We start from the raw sequence: 19,645 nt of genomic DNA, 5'->3' as shown, positions 1-19,645 counted from the left end.
TGCACCATCCCGTCCACTTTCCACCTGCCCAACTGGGCAAATGTAGACACAGGTAGCTGCGTGGGCGACAGCAACGCACTTCCTTTCAAGCATTGAAATTGTAATTTAACACGTACAAGAAGTGTGCTTTTTGAGGGGTTGCTAACTTGTAAAAAGCATGGAGGAGGTAGTAACATGACCTGCTTTAACAGTAGTTTGAATCCCATTTTACCTACAAACATATAGGTTTTACTTAAACACTACGGATTTATAAAGAAGTAATTAAGATAAAGCCCAACAAATTATTTGATTCGGTTTATTCGAAATTGGCGAAATTTATCGTATAAGTCATTGGAAATCGTAATAACACTTTGGAAAAGAAGCAAAATAAGACCACAATTAGGTTTCTTGGTTAAAACTTGGCCAAAAAAAATTTTTGAAAATACCTGGCAATGTTCCTTATCCCGAATTTAATCCTCATAATAGTCTTTCTTTTGGTATTTATATAAACATTTTATTCAGTTATTCCATTATGTAAATTATATTTAAATTTAGTCAACTTGCACTAAATTCGAAAAAAACTAAAAAATTGGTATCCAAAAATAGTGATTTGTAAAGCACCTTAACGAAATCGTTTGATCGTACATAATATGCATTTGTGCGCTTAAAACTAAAAGTTGACATTGCTTCCGAACGATGACTTGTTTATACAATGTGTGTATAAAAATTGTTTATCGGTACATTTGTATTCAACAACGATAACCATTCGATTTACTCATCATACAGAGGCACTAAAGCTTATTGATCAATGATTCTTCTGGCTTGAAAGAACCAATCTATCTTTCAAAATATTTGATTCGTGCTTAAGTACTTAAATGCTAAACATATTATGAAGTGTGAAAAATAAATAGTGTTGTAAGACCTGTTTTGGTATAGAATTTCATTGAGACTAAATCTTTGGAAATGGGGACGTGAACAAATAAGAGATGAAAGATAAATAGGCGGGTTACAAATATGTTTCGAGTTATGGTGAGTAGTGAGATAAATACTCATGAGTCTTTGAGATTTAAAACAAATTTCATTCCTAGAAATGCACATAGTTTGGCTATCTGGGTAAGGGCGGCATTTAAATTATACTCGATATTCAAGACAGACTTTTCAAAGTTAATAATAATAAATTCATTAGACTGAAGAAAATTAATTAATAAGAAAAAATTCGTTTTTATCTAATATAGAATTGGTTCGTATATAATTGGTATTCATATTTGTAGTAGCTTGGTTTCCTTATTGGTTGGTTGTCAATTGGTGGACAAGGCAAATACGCTTACAAGTGGTCATAAGCATTTAACGTTAACTATTAAATTTTTAAATATTTTATTCCAAATATTTAACTCAATCATAAGCAAACGTGTTCTTTTATTATTTTTTTAAAGCTATTTGTGCTTTTGTAGAAAACATTTAAGAACGGACAATGGTGATATGAATTTGTATTGATTAATTTAAAAAGGTGATATATGTATGTGTATTCATACATTTAAAGAAAAAAAAGGTTGTACAACCAGTTGTACATAATTTCCAGAAAGTATTGCACAACTTTTTGAGTTTCAGAACTTGTACCAAAGAAACTATTTGCCTTGTCCAAACCTAACTTTAAAATTAGGTCAAACGAAGACATTAATTTAAATGTGCGTCAAAATATAACTTTCGCATGGAAGATTAAAGCGGAAGAAAACCATATATTAAAGTGTGCGTTTGAGTTGTGCACAAATTGCTTAATATTTGTGTTCGAAGCGAAGGCGGTCTAAGTCATATTTGATATTGTGATACTCTATAACACTATAAAGTAAACCTGAAGCTCTATGTCTAGGCAAAGCTTGGACGTAACTGGGTGGCTGCTCAGGACTGTCTCTCGCACTCCTTACTTTGGAGTTCCCGGAGGTGCGTTGGCCAGGCCGAAGAGCTCTTCATAGGAAGGTGCTGAAATACAGAGATAAGAGCTTGCTAGAAATATTGTTTACCACTTGTTAATTAATAATTAGGTGTATAAAACGAAAATAACCAATGGTCCGGAGCAGACAATATTATTCTAAACACCCTCGTTAAGCATGGGAAAATCGGAGCCTTATTAAAACCGATGATATACAAATAACGTAACTCTAAATTTTTAATTTAATTATAATATTGTAGATATCTAGACCGTCACAAATGAAATGTATGTTTTAATGACATAGCTAGCTATGTATTTGCAATAAAAGAATAGGGATCACATTCCATTTTTGGCACATAAAATCTTTGTACCAGACTCTTAGATTTTCCAATTCTACACTAACCAACAATTTAATAAATATATGGAATAAACGAACTGAACTCGGAGCGTTATTTTCTTACGTCTACTTCATAAAAAATATATAAGGAATTTTAGACAATTCAAACTGCAATTAGAAGCCAATTCTAGTATATTAAATGAATATATTATATAATGTAATACCTTTTGACTGTTGCAGTAAGTTTAGGCTATATGCTTGTATCACAGGGAAACCACAAATAAATAAATATAAATAATAAACCAGGTGGGTAAAATGGAGTTGTCATCGTAACTTACGCAGCTCATGAGCTCCAGGCGCCTGGCGAGGCTGCAGAAACGAAGCTGAGGCCGAGGTGGATGGAAGTTGGCTGTATCCCGGTGCTCCTGCTCCTCCTGGCGGAGCAGATACTCCAGTGGGTGGCGGTGTCAAGGCAAGGAGCGAGTACTGCGGCGACTCCGGCAGCGGGTAGGTGGGAAGGTGCGGCGGCGGATACGACTGCACCATCAATGGACTTGACGAGTAGGGCATGTAGGGCACGTTGGAGCTGCGCAAGCTGGCTCTGGCCGAGGGACTGCCGTACTGCGAGGACTGCGAGCCCGAGGTGTAGGAGAGCTCCATGTTCGCGGCACCAGCGCCGACGGCGGGACTCAGTGTGGCCGCCGAGGAGTCAGAGGTTATCGAGTTGATGGAGCTGCACTCGCTAAACTGCGAGGAGTGGGACGGCGAGCCAATGGAGGAGTCTAGCGAGGGGTAGACGGGCAGGGCAGGCTCGAAGGGATTGCCGGAGCCCGCATCCGGGCCGGGTGGACCATCGTCTGGCCGCGGTGGCGGCGGCGGACGCAGTGAACTCAGCCTGTTGCAAGTGTCCTGAGAGTAGACTTTGAACGGAAGATTTAGTATCAAGTTCTTGAAGAATCCCCGCAGCACCGCCTCCACGCGCAACTCGTAGACGATGGTGATGACGCCGCTCATCTGCTCATCCGTGGGCTGAGCCCCTTCGGGCAGCAGCAGCTCGTGGGCAAAGCTCCGCTCGGTCTTCTTCTGCACCGAACCCGTCTCCTTGGTGGCCACCGCAATGCACTCCACCTTTTGCACCCGCAGCGGCACATGGCTGTAGTAGGTGACGTACTGGAGGACACTGAAGCGCAGCTTCTCCACTGCGGTTGTGCTGTTGTTGATCACAGTGGCGCAGATCCGCAGCGGCTCGCCCCGCACCGCAAAGTCCTCCGGCAGAAGGGCGAGCAAGGTGATCGGCCGTGTGCCGAACAAACTGATCGTCTTGGTCACCTGCTTCTCCAGTGAACTGGGCACACTGCGCTGCGACGGCTGCAGCGGCATGTTCTTCACCACGGTGAACGGAATGGTGTGCCGCTCGTCGAAGGTCCAGGGTCGCTGGATGAGCACGCGCATCTTGTACTTGATGCCGCCATAGCTGCCCTTGAAGCTCGAAGGAAGCTGGCGACCCAGCGCCACCTCGAAGATGAACGTGTGCTCCCCGGGCGAGAGTTCCAGGCCACGCGGCTCGAAATCCGGCAGTGGTGTCTCACTGTGTTCGTACACCTCCTTGCTCGTGTAGAACAGGCTGCGGGAGTACTCGTTGTTGTTCGAGTTCTTGCGCAGGATCTCCATCCACTTGCACTTGCCCTTGCCGGTGACCTGCACCTTGATCGCTGCAACGAGGCGGGAGTTAAAGAGAATTAAAATAGAGTTTAAATTAACGTAAGGTAAGATTTAAGATTTCGCCCAAAAACAAAATATTTGATCAATACTCACTGGTGTTTTTAAAGTCATTTTAAAAGGCAGCCGCTCAATTAGCCACTCTAGACAAGGATATATTTCCTTAGGAGATGGCGTGAACCCGTTTTCAGCCGAGGATGTCAACTAAATCTCTTAGCTGCTTGAGGTTGAGAGCAGCTCGTTGCTCACGATATATCTTAATTCTATTAGGTTATTAGCATATTATGACGACGTGCGACATCTATGGGTTGCATACAGAACCAACAACTTCTACATGTCATTACCGATTAGATCTGAAAACCTGCCAATAGCGGAGACAGCAACCGCGACAATCGATAAGTTATTAGCCTATTATGACGGCGTGCGACACCTTTGGGTGGAACCAACAACTTCTACATGCATTTTACAGAATGACTTTACATCCATTGTAATTTATCGCTTAACTGAAATAGTGTGACCAGTTTGTCATTACACATTAGATATGAAAACATGCAAGTAGCGGAGACACCAACCGCGTCAATCGATAGCTACCGGCTACTTCGATAACATCGATGTTAATATCGGGGTTTTTCCTAACATATATGTTCCTAACATTTCTAAGTAGAGTATAGTTTTGCTAACATTTATCTAACATAGGCAGCGCTGGGGCGGAGGAAGAGCAGAGTAGAGATGGAAAAACATCGATGCTGCACCGCTAAACATTGATGGAACCGATGTTTTGAAAACATCGATGTCTATATCGGTGTTTTTCCACCTCTACTTAGCAGCCCAACAAGAAAATTAATTTCTTTTCAATTAAACTAATTTAATTCTATATTGCTTTGCAAAACAAAACATAAGTGTGCGGTAATTAAGGAATATAGCACGGGTCTTCTGTGTTCCTAGTTCGACGACCACCAAAAGCGAGTTTGCGTTGTCAAACATACCCCAGACCGGTGCCGACATTTCCTTGCCTGATTAAAGTGTGGGGCTTTTTCCACCCGTTCTCTTTGCCCTGTAAAGAGACCTTAACTTGAGATGGTGTAAAGCGGAATTGGCGTCGCTGCAAACATGAATTTCGAGTACATTGGCCATGCGCTGGGCTTCCACGGCCAGCCGCTGCAAAAGATCTGGGACGATGAGCGGGGCATTGACGATTTGAGGCTGATGGGCCTCACCCAGGTGAACTATGGGGTCTACCAGGAGCGCCAGAAGTTCTTCACCTTCCAGGAGCGGGCCAAGCGGCTCAAGATGCACCAGTTTCTGGCGCGGAAGGCCACCGATCTGTACGATCGCAGTCTGGTGGCCAACGTTATGGAGGATTCGGTGCTGGCCCAAGGTTAGGTTACCGGCATGAGTATATATGGGGAGTGGGGCTAACCTCTTTTTTTTAACCTCGTTTTAGGCAACACCTATATGCCGCAGCTGCCGCCCTTCGAGTTCTTTCTCAATGTAAAGGACAAACGCAAGGGTTGGGCCCACCGCCTGGCTGCCCTGAAGCAAGGCGACGTCATCTACACCCAGGTGACACGGCTGGCCAATGGCAACCGGCTGATGGTGAAGCCACTCTGCACCGCTGAGCCCAAGCACGCCTACCTGGCCGACATGCCCATCAAGGTAAAAGCAGGTCCCTCTAAAACCAAACAGACTATACAGACTATATTGATAATACCGGTATAGCACTTTAAACTGTCTCTTATTGAGCAACACACCTACATCAAAATATACCAATATACCAACTTTAAACCTAAGAAAATGTAACTATAAAAGCTAATCTTTGCACCATTGTAGGCCATGATTCTACAGGACTATTGGGGTCCACTGCCCTTGGACAAACAGGGCAATGCGCGCACCTTTGCCCTCAATGACATCCTGCGCTGCGAGATCAACATCATATCTGCGGATACCGAGCGTCTCACTCTAAACATGATTGGCATGTTCAACAAATCGCCGGAATTGAAGTTTGGTTTATGCGACCTTAACGAGTTGCCCAAGTATTATCGGTAATACGGGGAGTTATCGAGGGAAAACCAGCTTCGAACCCTACTTAACCAACGCTTTTCCTTTAGTAAAATCCACAATCTTGAACATCCTTCTGTGAAACACTACGAGGATGAGCTAAACGCTGCCCTGAAGTTCGAAAACCCCAACTACGATTTGCTGTTTCAGCTAAATGGCTTGCAGCCCAATGAGAATCTTTCGCTAATGGGCCATTTGAAGGGCGGATTCCCGGAGGCGGAGAACGCAGCAGAGCTGCGCCAGAAGCAGGCATCCCAATGGGCCTTCCGGTAAGTTTTAATTCAGACTTCAGACTTTAGAGTGTATTCCATTCCATCATTCACACACCCTATTGCACCCAACACCTTCGTTGCTTGGCCGGTGATCAGCTCCGTGGCTGATGGCATCGAACACTTTAAGAACGGCCAACAGGTCGAGGCCTTTCAGTGCCTGAACAAAGCTCTGAACATTGATCCGCGCAATGTTGAGGGTCTGGTGGCCCGCGGTGCCCTCTACGCGAACCGCGGAAACTTCCTCAAGGGGCTGCAAGACTTCGAGAAGGCCCTGCACCTCAACAAGTACCACGTGAACGCGCGCAAGTATATGGGCGAAACGCTGGTGGCCCTGGGTCGCAGCTATGAGGAGGAGAACCGCATTCCCGAGGCGGTCAAGGCATACAGCGACTGTCTGAATCTGCTGCCACAGCACGAGGAGGCGCGTCAGTCCTTGGACGCACTGCAGCGAAGTGGTGACGGTAAGAATAGACTAAGCACCGAGCTTATCAACCTGACCGGTAACCACTCGTCGGACGAATCCAGCTCATCCAGTGCCAGTGAAAGTGAAAGCGAGGATCAGGGTGAGTACATGTCCACTGATTCAGGGTTTATCCCTCTGCGTTCCACCTCTTCAATCGATAACCTATTCCCCATTGTAGCTGGCAAGGCTAAGAGCAACATCAGTCAGCCCTTCTATGCCCAAAACCAGATTCAACCACCGGGGGAGGAAAAGTTGGCCGTCATCGATGCCCAGAAGGCCAATGAATTCCGTCTGGATGACGATGAGACCATGTCCAGTGTGCGGAAGCTCCTACGCGAGGCCAGCAAGCACAAGAAGGCCAAGAAGAAGGGCAAGAAAAAAAAGGACAAGAAGGAGAGGAGAAGGTCCAAGACCAAGTCTGTGGACGAGGATCCCATGGAACTGCTCAAGAAGATGGATTTTCAGGAGGCCTTCAGGTGAGTGTTGCAGCAAAAGATGCTTCCTTGCACAAAAAATATACATTTTCTTGAGATCTCCATGCTTAACCCACTGTGATAGGCAAGACAAGTATGTACCGGGAATTTAGCTTAACACCAAAGCTGTGTTTGCATCTCACATGAAATTAAACAAATTAAAATGTTCAATTTAATTGTGGGGTATAAGTACAGTTAAATCTATGAAAATACGGATTTATTATCCCTGCTTTGTGTTGCTTTTAGGCTTATGAACAGCGCAAGTAACGAGACGGAACTTAAGGCCAAGATCAAAACCTATTTACAAGGAGCCAGCAAAGGAGGAGACTCACCGCCACCTGCTCCGCCGCCGATGAAAAAAACACCAGCTCCATCGAAAAGATCTAACTTTGACACCATGGGACCCAGCACATCGCGTCATGCGGCCGCCGCTTCTGGATTGGGATTCGAACATCCTCTGGCGGCGCCCAAATACCATGAGCAAAAGAAACCGCCGGAGCCGGCGCCCAAGCTCTCTTTTCAGATCAAGAAGCGACCGCTGCAGATGGACAAGCTGGGAATGCTTCGTCTGGCGGCGCCAGCGGAACCCTTGAGAGTTGGTCGGAGCAGCAGCTCGCGCAGCCGGAGTCGGAGTAGAAGTCGCTCGCGAAGTCGCTCGCACCATCGTCGTCGTGGCAGGAATTCGCGCTCGCGGCACCGGAGCAGCCGGCGGCGTGGGTCGCGTTCCGACTCCCGATCCAGGTCGAGAAGCAGGTCGCGATCGCGCCGCCGCCGCAGCTTTTCGCGTTCGCGCAGTTTCTCGCCACGCCGCTATGGCAACCGATTTGTGGTTAGGCGCTACGACAGCCGACGAGATCGCCGTTCGCGATCATTCCATCGCCGCAGGACGCCATCGCCCTTCGTGCCGAGGCGTTCGCCCTCGCCCTTTAAGTCCCGCCGGACGCCCTCTCCGTTTGTGCCGCGACGCACGCCTTCGCCTGCTACCCGCAATCGCCGCTCGCGCAGTCGCTCCCGTTCACGTTCACGTTCCCGCAGCCTGAGTCCGCGCCGCCACCAATCCCGCTACCCACCGAGGGGTAGGGGCCGTGGGCGTGGCTCTGCCGTGCCTAACCGCAGCAAGTACTCCTGGTATAACCATGATACACGCAGCGTTTCCCGCGTTGTGGACACACCAAATGGCAAAGAGGAGAATAACCCATCGACTGCTCCGTCGGAGAAAAGCGTTACAAATGAGGGAAAAGGCAGTGGAAAAGCCGTGGTCGATGCCAAGTCTAGCGCCGAGCAAGTGGACCCAATGATCAAGGAGCGCAAAGAAGGCCTTGTGGAGGCCACCCAGGAGGTCAGGACTAAAATCTTCGACGCCCACACGTACTACGAGTGTTAAGTTTCCTTTTAGCTGATAACATACATTTGATTTTGATATGCTAACTTGTAAGATCGAATGTGTTCTCCAAACACTAAATAAATAAGCTTTCGAAGCGAATTTCAACTTGCATGCATAAATCAATGTAAGCTATGCTGTTTTTTGTACATTTTTTAAAACACAACTCTAAATCGAAAATTTAGATTTTTTTACGGTTTTTTTGTTTTTTTTTTTTTCATTTGGTGAGAATGTTGATGTCTTAAGATTGGTAAGTCTTAAAAAATGTCACTTTAATATTTTACAGGTTGACTTTTTTCTCTGACAATTTATCACTTGTTTTTAGGGGGTACATTTCTTCAGGCAGGCAAGTCGAAATCAATATCAGCAGGATATCAAAACATACTGGAAACAAAATAAAACAAAGCACACAACCTCGGGCCGAAATTAAAAAAAAAAGCTAAAGAAATTGTTATATATATTCAATAACTTGTTTTTAATTTATTTTTAGATCGCCTGTACATTTTACATTGCAGCCGAATAGAATAAAATAATAATAATTTTAAATGTTTTTTCAAGAAAGAAAAATCCAACTATTTTGTATCATTTTTACGTACGGTTCAGGTCTCACCTCTTAATTTAAATTCTATTGATTTATTCTTTAAAAAAATCGTAGCTCATAATTATAACACATGTGAGTAATACTTTTTAAAATAAATAAATCGCTAGCTTTTGAAAAAGCTATCAATGTTGTTGCATAAACCTAAAATAGTTTTAAATTTCAGATACCACACGCTTTGCATATGGAAGATTCTAAATTAAAGTCCAAACTGCAGTTATTCACAATAGACGCGCAGTGAGAGAGAGAAAGCCCCAAAAGTGGGGAGCGCAACTGCCGTGCGAGCAAGAGAGACAGCGGGTGTATCCCCCTTAATTGCCATTTACACTGCACTTTCTGTGCAGAGAGGTAACTCAAAAGAGAAGGCAAACAACCGGCTGTCAGTTGGGGAATTCAAGAAAGAGAGAAAAAGAGAGAGAGGGAAGCCTGGGAGCTAAACAACAAGAGCCAAATATTCACGACAAGATAATGACTTGTTTCATTTGATATTCGCCAGCCGGCAGCAGCAGAACAACAAGTAAAAACATTAGCCGCCGCAGCTGCGGACACTAAATTAGAATACTAACGGCGACAAGTTATCGCACAATTAGTACGCGGGCGAGAATTGTTGCGGAGATACGGCGGACACCCGAAATTTTCCCAAAAAACCGAAGTGCCGCCTAAGTGTTAATTAAGGTGGTTTTACAAGCTGCTAATTTTTACATAACAAAAGACAGAGCCAGTAAAAGTGCAAGGCCAAGTGAACTGCAGAAATGCAGAAGTGCTCAGAAAACACAACACGCGCCACATTGAAACTTATTCTATAATTTTCCGTGTGGACTTTGGACGATAAGCGCGCGACAACAAAAATATCTGGTTATTTGAAGACAAAGAACATAAGGCTGAAAAGCCACGCTTGCCTCCTATGTTTGTTGTTGCCGCTCTCGGGATTGTGTGCGCTACACTCGTTGCCATGTGGCATATTGATTTGCGGGCACAAAAGCTGACAAGTGTTATAAATTTAATATTTGTGTGTTTGGATTTATTGGTTCGAAAACTATAACCTTAAGCGGTTGTGTATCAAACAATTTTAGCGTGCTTGATAATCTTATCTCGCCAATACAGATAGTCGATTGAGGTTAACAACTGAATTTGTATTAAGACTTTTGTATTTTAACCCTAAACAAAAACCTTTAAATATTTATGTTTTTATATAATTTTGTGGTTAAGTTTGTTAAGTTGGGCATAATTGTATAAATCTTAACTTGTATCTTCCAGCTCACAAAACAAAGAGGAAATAGAGCTAAGGCATGTATACGAAAATTTTTCGCACTGTGATAATCGGAGCCCCCGGCTCTGGCAAGGGAACGATTTCGGAGTTGATTGTCAAAACCTATGGCTGCCTTCACATCTCCACCGGCGACATCCTGCGCCAGAACATTGTGAAGAACACGGATCTTGGCAAAAAGGCAAAGCAATACATCGCCGACGGACAACTGGTGCCGGATGAGATCGTAACTAAGACGGTGCTGGCGCGGATAACCGAGGTGGGCAACAAGTCTTACATCCTAGACGGATTCCCGCGAAACATTGCCCAGGCCGAGGCTCTGGCCGCCCGCGAACAGATCGATGCCGTGATCACGCTGAACATTCCACACGATGTGATCATCGACCGGGTCAAAAACCGCTGGATTCACGCGCCCTCTGGCCGTGTATACAACATAGGGTTCCACGATCCCAAAGTGCCTGGCAAAGACGATGTAACGGGTGAATCGCTAACGCAGCGCGAGGACGACAAACCCGATGTGGTGGCCAAGCGGCTGCAGTTGTACGATGAACTGATGAAGCCAGTGATAGCCTGGTACGAAAAGAAGGGACTGGTCGCAACCTTCAAGGGCAATAAGACTAAGGAGATCTGGCCGCGAGTGGAGCTCTTCCTAAGGGATCGTATGAACATGTGATGGGACAGCCCGAAACTCTCCCCATTGTGCACAAACTAACAATAAACTGCTGTGTTCGATTAAGTGGATAACATATTAAAATTTATATTCATATGAGTACGTATGTAATATGTATGTTTGTAGGCCGTGTCCGAGGAGAAAAAGTTTGATTAATGTAAGTGTGAAGCCTTACGATGTGACAGCTGTCGTCATATATTCCCACACAAAGCATTCCCGTCATGAAAATAATGTCTTGCAGCTCTCCCCTTTTTTTTGTATTTTTGTACTTGTAGTCTGTGCTCTGATAATAAATAGCGTTTGTTATAATTGCGCTGATAACGTAACGGCCGACTTTGACTTTGGGGCAGTTAACGGACCACCGTCCATCTATTTTTAGCTTAGTGCGTGAAGTCTACATGTATGGCTTCACCTGATTGTCACCCAAATGCCCCTCGTTTCATAGCGTAGCGCAAAAGTACTTGAAAGATGCGGGATAGTGTGGCGCTCCCTTTAATCTACTCCCGCTCTTGCGCTCTCTCCAACGCACACATGCAACGGACCAGCTGCTGGCCAATTCTCACGCACACCTGCACAATGGCAAATCACAACAGAGAGGTGCTGGTACTACAGTGGAGGGTCATATAATTGGGAATTGGCAGATGGATAAAAAATAAGGTAATCGGTAAGAACAGAACTTTATTATTAAATTGGGGTAGCCCCAAGTGGAATTAGTACCCTATTGGAATTTATTATTAATATTATGTGTGTTTAAATTGTTAATGCTAACGATTATTAAATATTACAAAATTTAAAAAAAATCATCGTCTGTTTTCTGGCCTTTGCTGTGCTGAGAGTGTTCTCTCCCCTCTCTTTCGTTTAGACCTGACTTTGCGCTTGGCCCCATATTATGGCATTTTCGGAACGACAACATAGTGGGCCTCTCCTCACACATGCCATGCCCCCACCCTCTGGTCTTCTCGCTCTCACCCGTGCGATGCGTTTGGCATTTCCTGAAACAAATGCCAGCGCTCGTGAAGAACGAAAGCATATTCAATTGGGATTGCATTGGGGCGGCAATTGAATGCTTATCGATGAATGAAAGGCGAGTGCAGAAGGCAATTGTAGGAATTTGCGGGCAAGAATCTCAGTATCGTGGAGGGTGGGTAAGGGGGCCCCATAAAATGGCCGCTCTGCTTTGTTAACTGATGGAGTTCTTTGTTTCAGCGAATGGGGCCGCAACGAAAGTCCAGTTGGCTATTGGGCAAACAATGAGTTAAAACCCGCTGACAATACAGAAAAAACAACTGCACGCCTTGAGATTGTTGTTAGATAGAAATAAAATCTATTTCTGTTTACATTGGTAATACAAGCACAGGTTTAGGTCAATAATTGTAGGAATGATTTTAATATATCTTGATACACATGTATCATATGTAAAACCATAAAATTAATCATTAAAAAATAACAATCATTTCTTTCTGTGTTTTGAGGCGGTCTGAGTCACGGATGATGCAAGCCGGGCTTTGAAATGGCATTTCCAGGCAAATACGAAAGCCCTGGGTTTGGAATGCACAACTTACCGCGTATTTTAGTGCGCTTGTTTACATTCATCCAAATCTCGCCGCGAATTATGTCGCCAGCGAAGTAAACCCGATCCGCGCTGTCCAGCGTGATTCGCAACCGCTCGCTCTCCATTCCGATTCCGCTGATGATGATGATGATGATTCCTCCGATTTGCCCGCTCTCATCAAACACTTATCCAAAAATAATTTCGTCATCAAAATGCCGCCACATAGAATAGTTGAAATACTGCACCGCTAACTTAAAATATATGCAGACTAGTATAACACAACCACCCGCACTCGGTTAACAATACGATTTACTACAATGACCGCGCCGAGTGGGAGCTTTTTTCGCGCTGGCCAATTCTTCGGCAATCTCTCTAATCTATTTAACTGCAATGGCCCACAACTGTTTGTCGCACACCCTGGCCAATTTAATTCGACTGCTGCCGAACGCTGGCGGGTTGAATAATTAAATTTCTTATTAATTTACGAGATCCCGAGAGTTACGCTTTTGTTGTAGTTGCAGCTCTTTCGATAACTCAGAGAGCGGAGGACCGATAGCAGAAACAGCTGTTGCGCGGAGCTGCCATATTGCCGATGACCAGGCGAAGCGCGTATTTTGCAAAATTTGAATTTGATTGTTGGAAATATATGCCGCTTTAAGGGATGTAAGGCTTTAAAGGCCAAAAAAGGACTACTTTCGTGGTTTCTTAAATATATATATATATATAGATCATCTGTTTTTTTTTCAAAACTTGCTTGTTTTGAAACAATTTCTTTAAATTTCGATTTATACGTATAATTTTATAAAAATTGAAGCTATGGCAGCTAAATGAAATCGTTTTAAAATTAATAAAACTAATGCTTTAAAGAATAAACAAAAAAAAAATGTGCCATTTATTTTTGTTAATTTTCTGATTACTCCCACGGTAGCTATATGCTATAAGCGATATTAATGATGATATTTAAATGAATTAATGAAATGATTAACTTTACGCAAGTGATACAATTAGATGAAGTAAAAACCATATAGATATGCAGTTATCATTTTGATTGATTTAATATTTGCTTAGTAAGTTCTTGTTTTCAGATCTTCATTTCTCGGAGCAAAGAACAGAAAATTAACATTGTTTGTGTCTGCACGGTATACATTAATATGTAAATATATATAAATATATATATTAAAAACAAAAAAAAAAGTGTGCATATTCTAGATAGTGGTTTGATGTTTGATAATGAATGAATGAACAGTATTTGATTCTTTTTAACTAGACGGTTGTAAGAAGCAACACGCAAACATTATGTTATTTGTTATTTTTATTATGTGAGCCTCCCCCTGTTGGCCCCACTTCCTCCTTCTCAGTTACTCTCGCACACGGAAAATCACTTCCAAGTTCGCCAGTGGCTTTTGAGAATTCAGTATTAAGCCAGAGCTGCTCGCGTTCGGTGCTCGCGAGCTGAATTTCCGCTGACCCCCGAACCCAACCACTCCCAACTATTATATCAACAATACAAACCAACAAAGGAACTTGATATCCCGACACCGCCTGACACCGTCGCCAAGGAGCAAATTCTGGAGAAGATGAGCAGCAAGGTGACCTTTGCCTTCGACAGCAACCCCCTGGGGGTCTATCAAGCCGGTCAGCTAATCTCCGGCACTGCGGAACTGGTCACCGAGCGTCCAAAAACCATTCGATGTAGGTGAAAGACACGAGGAAGACGCAGTATTCTAATAGGCCCAATACCATTACGTCATGTCTATACATCCACCATTCAAACTCAGACGCCCATACCCATCCACTTTCGTTGCGTAGTCGCGTCGTCATTAATATTGTTGGTGTACTGTTGTCCGATGCTTTTGTTACTGTTGCCGGTAGATCTGTTTGGGCGAAATGTATTGTGTATATAGTATAATATTATATACAACACACACGTGGCCGCTTGACTGGCTTCGGATATCTGATAGCGATATAAAACTAGTTTTATTTTGAAATTGCGTCCAATAGAAATAGAGATAGATAGAGATAGAATAATTAAGCTAAAAATCATCATGGCTTCAATGTGTTTGAACACATTTTCAAGAAAATTTAATTTTATGAAAGCTGCAAGGGTATATAAACTTCGGCTTTCCGAAATTTGCTTTCTTTCTTGTTTTGTTATGGTAATGATTAAATTTTTTTCGGAATTATTGTTAGTGAATGAACGAAAAGGCTTTGTGTGACTGCCGATCCATTTTCCAATACAATACTACATCCGAGTATATAAAAGGCCTTAGGTCAACTACAATTAAAGTAAATGCATAATTGAATTACATACCCGTAGTACAGATAAATTAATTGCAGCGATCTTTATAACCATAAACGGTTACGGCGAGACGCGATGGCAAGAGAGCGAGGAGCGGGTGGGCGAGGACGGGAAGCCAACCAAGACACTGGTGACATACACCACCACCGAGGTCTACTATAGCACTGACCAGCCGGTGTACGGGCAAGCCGGCGGATCCCAGCTGGAGCTGCCCATGGGCAAGTACGTCTTTCCCTTCCGGACCACTATACCGCCCAATGCGCCCACTTCCTTTAATGGAGCCCACGGTCAGATCAAGCATGAGGTCACCCTGACCATCGATCGCGCCGTGCGCTACAACAATACCTTCAAGCAGTGCTTTTCGGTGATCCTGCCACACGATCTGAACAAGCGTCAGGAGTATAAGGTGGGTAACCCTGTTCCTTTAAGGTTGGATACCCTAATAAAGAAAATATTTTCTAGGAACCCTTAAAGCGTCTGGAGTCAAAGAGCTTTTGGTGGGGCTCGATCTTCGGTGCCCACAAACCTATGATCATGGACGTAAGCACCTCGTACTCAGCCTACGTGCCCGGTCAAAAGATCCACTTCCATCTGGTGCTGGACAACCAGTCGGATGTGCAATGCATGGATGTGAAGGTGCGTCTGCTCAAGAACGTTTCGTATCGGGCCAACTCCTCCGGGGCAAAGGAGCAGCTCAAGGTCACCGAAACCAGGGTGGCGGACAAACATTGCGGTGAGGTGCTGAAGCACAACAAGGCCAAGTTCGACGAGTTCCTGATGGTGCCACCGACCACTCCATCCACACAAAGCGAAAAGGATCCTATTCGGGTCGGCTACACACTCCGTTTTATTGCCAAGACCTTCAAGTTGCATGGAGGCGGGGATCTGGTTGTGGACTTTCCACTAACCATTGGCACAGTGCCGCTGATGGGAAGTGCCGATGATAAGGGTCCAGAGGAGGCGGAGAAATCCTCGCCCAGTGGAAACTCTCATCCAGGTGAGCTTTAATTAAAAACAAGGGACGTGAAAGGGTTGGTAAAAGGTTGTGTCTCCCGCCTAGGTTCTCCCAACTTCCAGGAAGACGTTAGTGACGAACAGTTCGAGTCCAATAGCTTTAAGCCACGATATCCCGTCTACCCCTTCGACGGAAAGCCGGGAACAAATGGAGCCATTGGGGCAGCTAATGCCCCCAGTCTCTATCCCAATGTGGTGGGCGCACCACATGCCACTCCTGTTAAATTTACACCGAATCCTGTGACGACAGCCTCACAGAAATCCCCACCATATCCGACCAATACTCCTGCCGCTGCTGCTGCTCCAGGTGGCAATTTCGAGGTGCTTGGGTTCAGCATACCACCTGACTATAAGCCCACGCCCAGTGCTCCAGCAGATGCTCAATCCGGCGGAATTGGCTGGAAATAGGGACCACTGATAAACCGTTTTGTATTTTACTTTTTAAGCCATTTTAATAAACATAAAAGCGCGCCTAAGTGGCAACGCCATGTTCGTGTCAGCTGCGGATAAATCGCTGTTTAGCTGTTTTATATATAGCTTTTTAAAGCCAAATCTGGCTTTTAATTAATAGTCTATGATTAAAATACATTTAAATTTATTTAAATAAATATGCATTATGCACTAGAGCATAAATTAAGTGTTGCGGGACCAGGGATAATAATAATTTTTGTGATCAGATTTATTAAACAATGACTGCTAAAATCATAAAATGATAAGCAATTTATTTAAAACATTGTGTGGATGAGGGCATTAATAGAATTGATATATCATAATCTCGAAGTCAGCTATTCAAAAGGGGTACTTAGCCTTTTCTGGCTATTGTGGCTAGCTGCTCCATATAACCGATAGTTGTCACTGTATGGAAAGCTCATCTCCAACGACCCAAACAGCTGACTGCGTGCACTTGGCGACGTAACTTGGTTTGTTGTTGTGGTTGGAGTAGAGCAGAGCTCGGCTTGGGAAAACCAGTTTGTGGAAGTGGAAGTGGCCAGGTTGGGCAGCGGATCGCCGCACAACTGCAACGGCATCTCGGCGGCTATTACAATCCCAAACCCCTGGCAAAAAGAAAGTTTTGACGCAATCCACGGGCCGCTGCCTGTAATGAAGAAGCGTCGCAGCCACAGTAACTGCTGCACTCTTCCCGCGAACGGACGCATCGGCTCCAGGTGAGTTCCGACCGCCTCCCGACCTACAGGCAATCATCAACCGAATCTCAAGCGTGTTCCCCCCGCCTTTGTCTCTTTATCTGGCCAGCAGCATCGGTATTTTGGGGCTGGACAACGGTCAGCGGACAACGCACAACGGACAACGAGACATCGAACAACAAAAGCGGTAAAAAGTGAAATCGCTGATAAACCCGAATACCCACCAGACTTTTGTCAATCAATGAATGGCCATTTGAACCTGGAGTCTATTTCGAGAGCTCTGCGAATTTGCCGCGCACTTGGGCATAACAGAGATAATAGTAAAGTAATAGCAAAGGCATCCCCACGCTCCGTTGAGCATGACACTTGTAAGTTCCCCATCATGAAAATGCACTCCTACTATTTCCTAATTCCTGACTACGCATTTTGACACATCAATTTGGCCATCAAGTTGATGAATGCGTAAACAATTCGGAGTTAGCGCCCGGCCGCACCTCTAAAGCACTTTGAATGAAAGCTACAGTCGGGCTTCCCTAACTGAGATTTTCTAAAAATCAAACATATTTGGTCTTACACCTATTTTTAACTACTTTTTTTATGTCAAACAATTTTTGAATCAGCTATATTTTAGTAGCTTTTAGAAATCATTATGAGTAATTATATTCAAAAACATTTAATTATAAATTATTGACCTGACTATAGCTTTTCAAATTCAACGAGAATATATTTATATTATATTGCTATGGAATTTCACAATTATTCACACCTTTGTTCGAACTATTAGGTAGAGGGGAACCCTTCATTTTAAAAAATACAAAGCGTCTCATAAATAACTAATTAATTCTTATTTAAAGTAATTCTGACATTGAATGCCGCAGTTAGTGTTTGCATTTACTGAATTTCGACTGTAATAACGTTGTCTCCGCCTGTCTGGGTTTCTGTGTTTTACAGAAATACCATTGAAGAGTTGGCAGTCGTAGCAATAAAAGTGAAATCCGCACGAGCAAACATACGCACACGAAAAGCAAAACCAAAGCAGCTCCGACGCAGACATGGCGGTAACCACAGGCTCGAGCAGCGAGGCAACCGCAGCCACAGCTCCCGTCCCGCGGCGCAGGCACAGTACGCGGGAGCAGCTTCATCAAATGCTGGCCGGTGGACTGTCGGCGGCCATCACTCGGTCTACCTGCCAACCGCTGGACGTGCTCAAGATCCGTTTCCAGCTGCAGGTGGAACCGCTGGGCAAAAGTCGTTTTAGGGAGGGAGCAGGAGCTTTTACCTCCAAGTACACATCCATCGGTCAGGCGGTGAAGACAATCTATCGGGAGGAGGGGCTGTTGGCCTTCTGGAAGGGCCACAATCCCGCCCAGGTGCTGAGCATCATGTACGGCATCTGCCAGTTCTGGACGTACGAACAGCTGAGCCTGATGGCCAAGCAGACCAATTACCTGGCGGATCACCAGCATCTGTCTAACTTCCTATGTGGAGCTGCGGCCGGAGGAGCAGCGGTGATCATTTCCACGCCGTTGGATGTGATTCGCACTCGGCTGATCGCCCAGGACACTAGTAAAGGATACAGGAACGCAACGAGGGCTGTGTCGGCGATTGTGCGGCACGAGGGCCCACGCGGCATGTACCGCGGTCTGTCCTCCGCCCTGCTGCAAATCACGCCGCTTATGGGCACCAACTTCATGGCCTATCGCCTATTCAGCGACTGGGCTTGTGCTTTCCTGGAGGTCAGCGATCGCAGCCAACTGCCCACGTGGACGCTGCTTGGACTGGGCGCCTCATCGGGCATGCTGTCCAAGACGATCGTGTACCCCTTCGATCTGATCAAGAAACGGCTACAGATCCAGGGATTCGAGTCGAACCGCCAGACCTTCGGACAGACGCTGCAGTGCCACGGAGTCTGGGATTGCATGCGGTTGACCGTGCGCCAGGAGGGCGTGAGGGGCTTGTACAAGGGCGTGGCCCCCACACTCCTCAAGTCAAGCATGACGACAGCCCTGTACTTTAGCATTTACGATAAGCTCAAGCAGGTGCGATTCTAGGTCAGGTTTGGAGTCGGGGTTAATGGCGGCTCAAACCCATTGTGGCACCCGAGGCCCTTGTGCGCCGATTCAGAATCTGCACTGTATTTTCTATTTTTATATATATATTTACCGCAGTGCGTAAATAATATTAAGGCATAGGCTAGCTGTTGATTAGTTTTCGGTTATGCGTACGGGGTTCTGTTTATCTAAGCGCTTTAAACACACACAAAAACAATTAGCACACATGTTAAGTTATATATAAATGTTAGTTTGTAATCCGTTATCCGAGCAGAAGCGTTTCGCTTTTCAGCCAAACTCAAATCATTATTTATGATTATCTTTTGTTAAATTTCCAAACGAAAATGACAGGGCTGTAGCCCCATTACTCGTTAAATTATTTTTATTACACTTAAATATTCAGGGACTTTAATAAAAACTGACTACATCACCGAGTTTAG

The 19,645-nt window shown here is 44.7% G+C and overlaps 5 protein-coding genes across 10 annotated transcripts; 4 read left to right on the top strand and 1 right to left on the bottom strand.

Moving 5' to 3' along the window:
• Nucleotides 1-501: 501 nt before the first annotated feature.
• LOC108147207 (arrestin domain-containing protein 17) lies at nucleotides 502-13,234 on the bottom strand. Its single transcript, XM_017273563.2, has 3 exons — nucleotides 12,707-13,234; nucleotides 2,582-3,955; nucleotides 502-1,956 (listed from the first exon to the last, which is right to left on the bottom strand). Exons 1-3 carry the CDS (start codon nucleotides 12,819-12,821, stop codon nucleotides 1,898-1,900), a joined length of 1,548 nt encoding a protein of 515 aa, XP_017129052.1. The 5' UTR covers nucleotides 12,822-13,234; the 3' UTR covers nucleotides 502-1,897.
• LOC108147206 (tetratricopeptide repeat protein 14 homolog) lies at nucleotides 4,644-8,711 on the top strand. Of its 2 annotated transcripts, XM_017273562.2 has the most exons (8): nucleotides 4,644-5,340; nucleotides 5,407-5,618; nucleotides 5,793-6,004; nucleotides 6,071-6,289; nucleotides 6,389-6,855; nucleotides 6,934-7,231; nucleotides 7,314-7,322; nucleotides 7,475-8,711. In XM_017273562.2, exons 1-8 carry the CDS (start codon nucleotides 5,073-5,075, stop codon nucleotides 8,610-8,612), a joined length of 2,823 nt encoding a protein of 940 aa, XP_017129051.2. In that variant the 5' UTR covers nucleotides 4,644-5,072; the 3' UTR covers nucleotides 8,613-8,711. The 2 variants fall into 2 exon arrangements, with proteins under 2 accessions (XP_017129051.2, XP_041565043.1); XM_041709109.1 differs by lacking the exon at nucleotides 7,314-7,322 and having other exon boundaries at nucleotides 4,651-5,340.
• Nucleotides 6,227-11,470, top strand: LOC108147208 (GTP:AMP phosphotransferase AK3, mitochondrial). Of its 3 annotated transcripts, none has more exons than XM_017273566.2 (2): nucleotides 6,227-6,289; nucleotides 10,465-11,470. In XM_017273566.2, exon 2 carries the CDS (start codon nucleotides 10,497-10,499, stop codon nucleotides 11,145-11,147), a length of 651 nt encoding a protein of 216 aa, XP_017129055.1. In that variant the 5' UTR covers nucleotides 6,227-6,289; nucleotides 10,465-10,496; the 3' UTR covers nucleotides 11,148-11,470. The 3 variants fall into 3 exon arrangements, with proteins under 3 accessions (XP_017129055.1, XP_017129054.1, XP_017129053.1); XM_017273565.2 differs by lacking the exon at nucleotides 6,227-6,289 and adding an exon at nucleotides 9,361-9,724; XM_017273564.2 differs by lacking the exon at nucleotides 6,227-6,289 and adding an exon at nucleotides 9,362-9,882.
• An 885-nt stretch (nucleotides 13,235-14,119) lies between the features above and the next one.
• LOC108147313 (arrestin domain-containing protein 2) lies at nucleotides 14,120-16,655 on the top strand. The gene is made up of 4 exons (XM_017273736.2): nucleotides 14,120-14,388; nucleotides 15,034-15,401; nucleotides 15,458-15,992; nucleotides 16,056-16,655. Exons 1-4 carry the CDS (start codon nucleotides 14,274-14,276, stop codon nucleotides 16,415-16,417), a joined length of 1,380 nt encoding a protein of 459 aa, XP_017129225.1. The 5' UTR covers nucleotides 14,120-14,273; the 3' UTR covers nucleotides 16,418-16,655.
• A 257-nt stretch (nucleotides 16,656-16,912) lies between these two features.
• On the top strand, nucleotides 16,913-19,639 carry LOC108147220 (mitochondrial thiamine pyrophosphate carrier). Of its 3 annotated transcripts, none has more exons than XM_017273598.2 (3): nucleotides 16,913-17,175; nucleotides 17,267-17,522; nucleotides 18,106-19,639. In XM_017273598.2, exon 3 carries the CDS (start codon nucleotides 18,207-18,209, stop codon nucleotides 19,203-19,205), a length of 999 nt encoding a protein of 332 aa, XP_017129087.1. In that variant the 5' UTR covers nucleotides 16,913-17,175; nucleotides 17,267-17,522; nucleotides 18,106-18,206; the 3' UTR covers nucleotides 19,206-19,639. The 3 variants fall into 3 exon arrangements, with proteins under 3 accessions (XP_017129087.1, XP_017129088.1, XP_017129089.1); XM_017273599.2 differs by having other exon boundaries at nucleotides 17,264-17,522; XM_017273600.2 differs by having other exon boundaries at nucleotides 17,228-17,522.
• The last annotated feature ends 6 nt before the right edge of the window (nucleotides 19,640-19,645 follow it).

Source organism: Drosophila elegans, unplaced genomic scaffold (assembly GCF_018152505.1).
Source record: "Drosophila elegans isolate 14027-0461.03 unplaced genomic scaffold, ASM1815250v1 contig_476, whole genome shotgun sequence".
Classification (NCBI taxonomy): Eukaryota; Metazoa; Arthropoda; class Insecta; order Diptera; family Drosophilidae; genus Drosophila; species Drosophila elegans.
This window is presented reverse-complemented; position numbering and strand designations above follow the sequence as displayed.

What these genes read in the sequence shown, in the direction of transcription:
- LOC108147206 (XM_017273562.2), top strand. Translation starts at nt 5,073, where the DNA reads ATGAATTTCGAGTACATTGGCCATGCGCTGGGCTTCCACGGCCAGCCG. An exon ending in TGGCCGACATGCCCATCAAG is followed by an intron (nt 5,619 to 5,792) that starts GTAAAAGCAGGT and finishes GCACCATTGTAG; the next exon opens with GCCATGATTCTACAGGACTA. An exon ending in GAGTTGCCCAAGTATTATCG is followed by an intron (nt 6,005 to 6,070) that starts GTAATACGGGGA and finishes CTTTTCCTTTAG; the next exon opens with TAAAATCCACAATCTTGAAC.
- LOC108147208 (XM_017273566.2), top strand. Translation starts at nt 10,497, where the DNA reads ATGTATACGAAAATTTTTCGCACTGTGATAATCGGAGCCCCCGGCTCT.
- LOC108147207 (XM_017273563.2), bottom strand. Translation starts at nt 12,821, where the DNA reads ATGGAGAGCGAGCGGTTGCGAATCACGCTGGACAGCGCGGATCGGGTT. An exon ending in CAAGCGCACTAAAATACGCG is followed by an intron (nt 3,956 to 12,706) that starts GTAAGTTGTGCA and finishes GCCTCGTTGCAG; the next exon opens with CGATCAAGGTGCAGGTCACC. An exon ending in GCCTGGAGCTCATGAGCTGC is followed by an intron (nt 1,957 to 2,581) that starts GTAAGTTACGAT and finishes TCTGTATTTCAG; the next exon opens with CACCTTCCTATGAAGAGCTC.
- LOC108147313 (XM_017273736.2), top strand. Translation starts at nt 14,274, where the DNA reads ATGAGCAGCAAGGTGACCTTTGCCTTCGACAGCAACCCCCTGGGGGTC. An exon ending in ACAAGCGTCAGGAGTATAAG is followed by an intron (nt 15,402 to 15,457) that starts GTGGGTAACCCT and finishes AATATTTTCTAG; the next exon opens with GAACCCTTAAAGCGTCTGGA. An exon ending in CAGTGGAAACTCTCATCCAG is followed by an intron (nt 15,993 to 16,055) that starts GTGAGCTTTAAT and finishes TCTCCCGCCTAG; the next exon opens with GTTCTCCCAACTTCCAGGAA.
- LOC108147220 (XM_017273598.2), top strand. Translation starts at nt 18,207, where the DNA reads ATGGCGGTAACCACAGGCTCGAGCAGCGAGGCAACCGCAGCCACAGCT.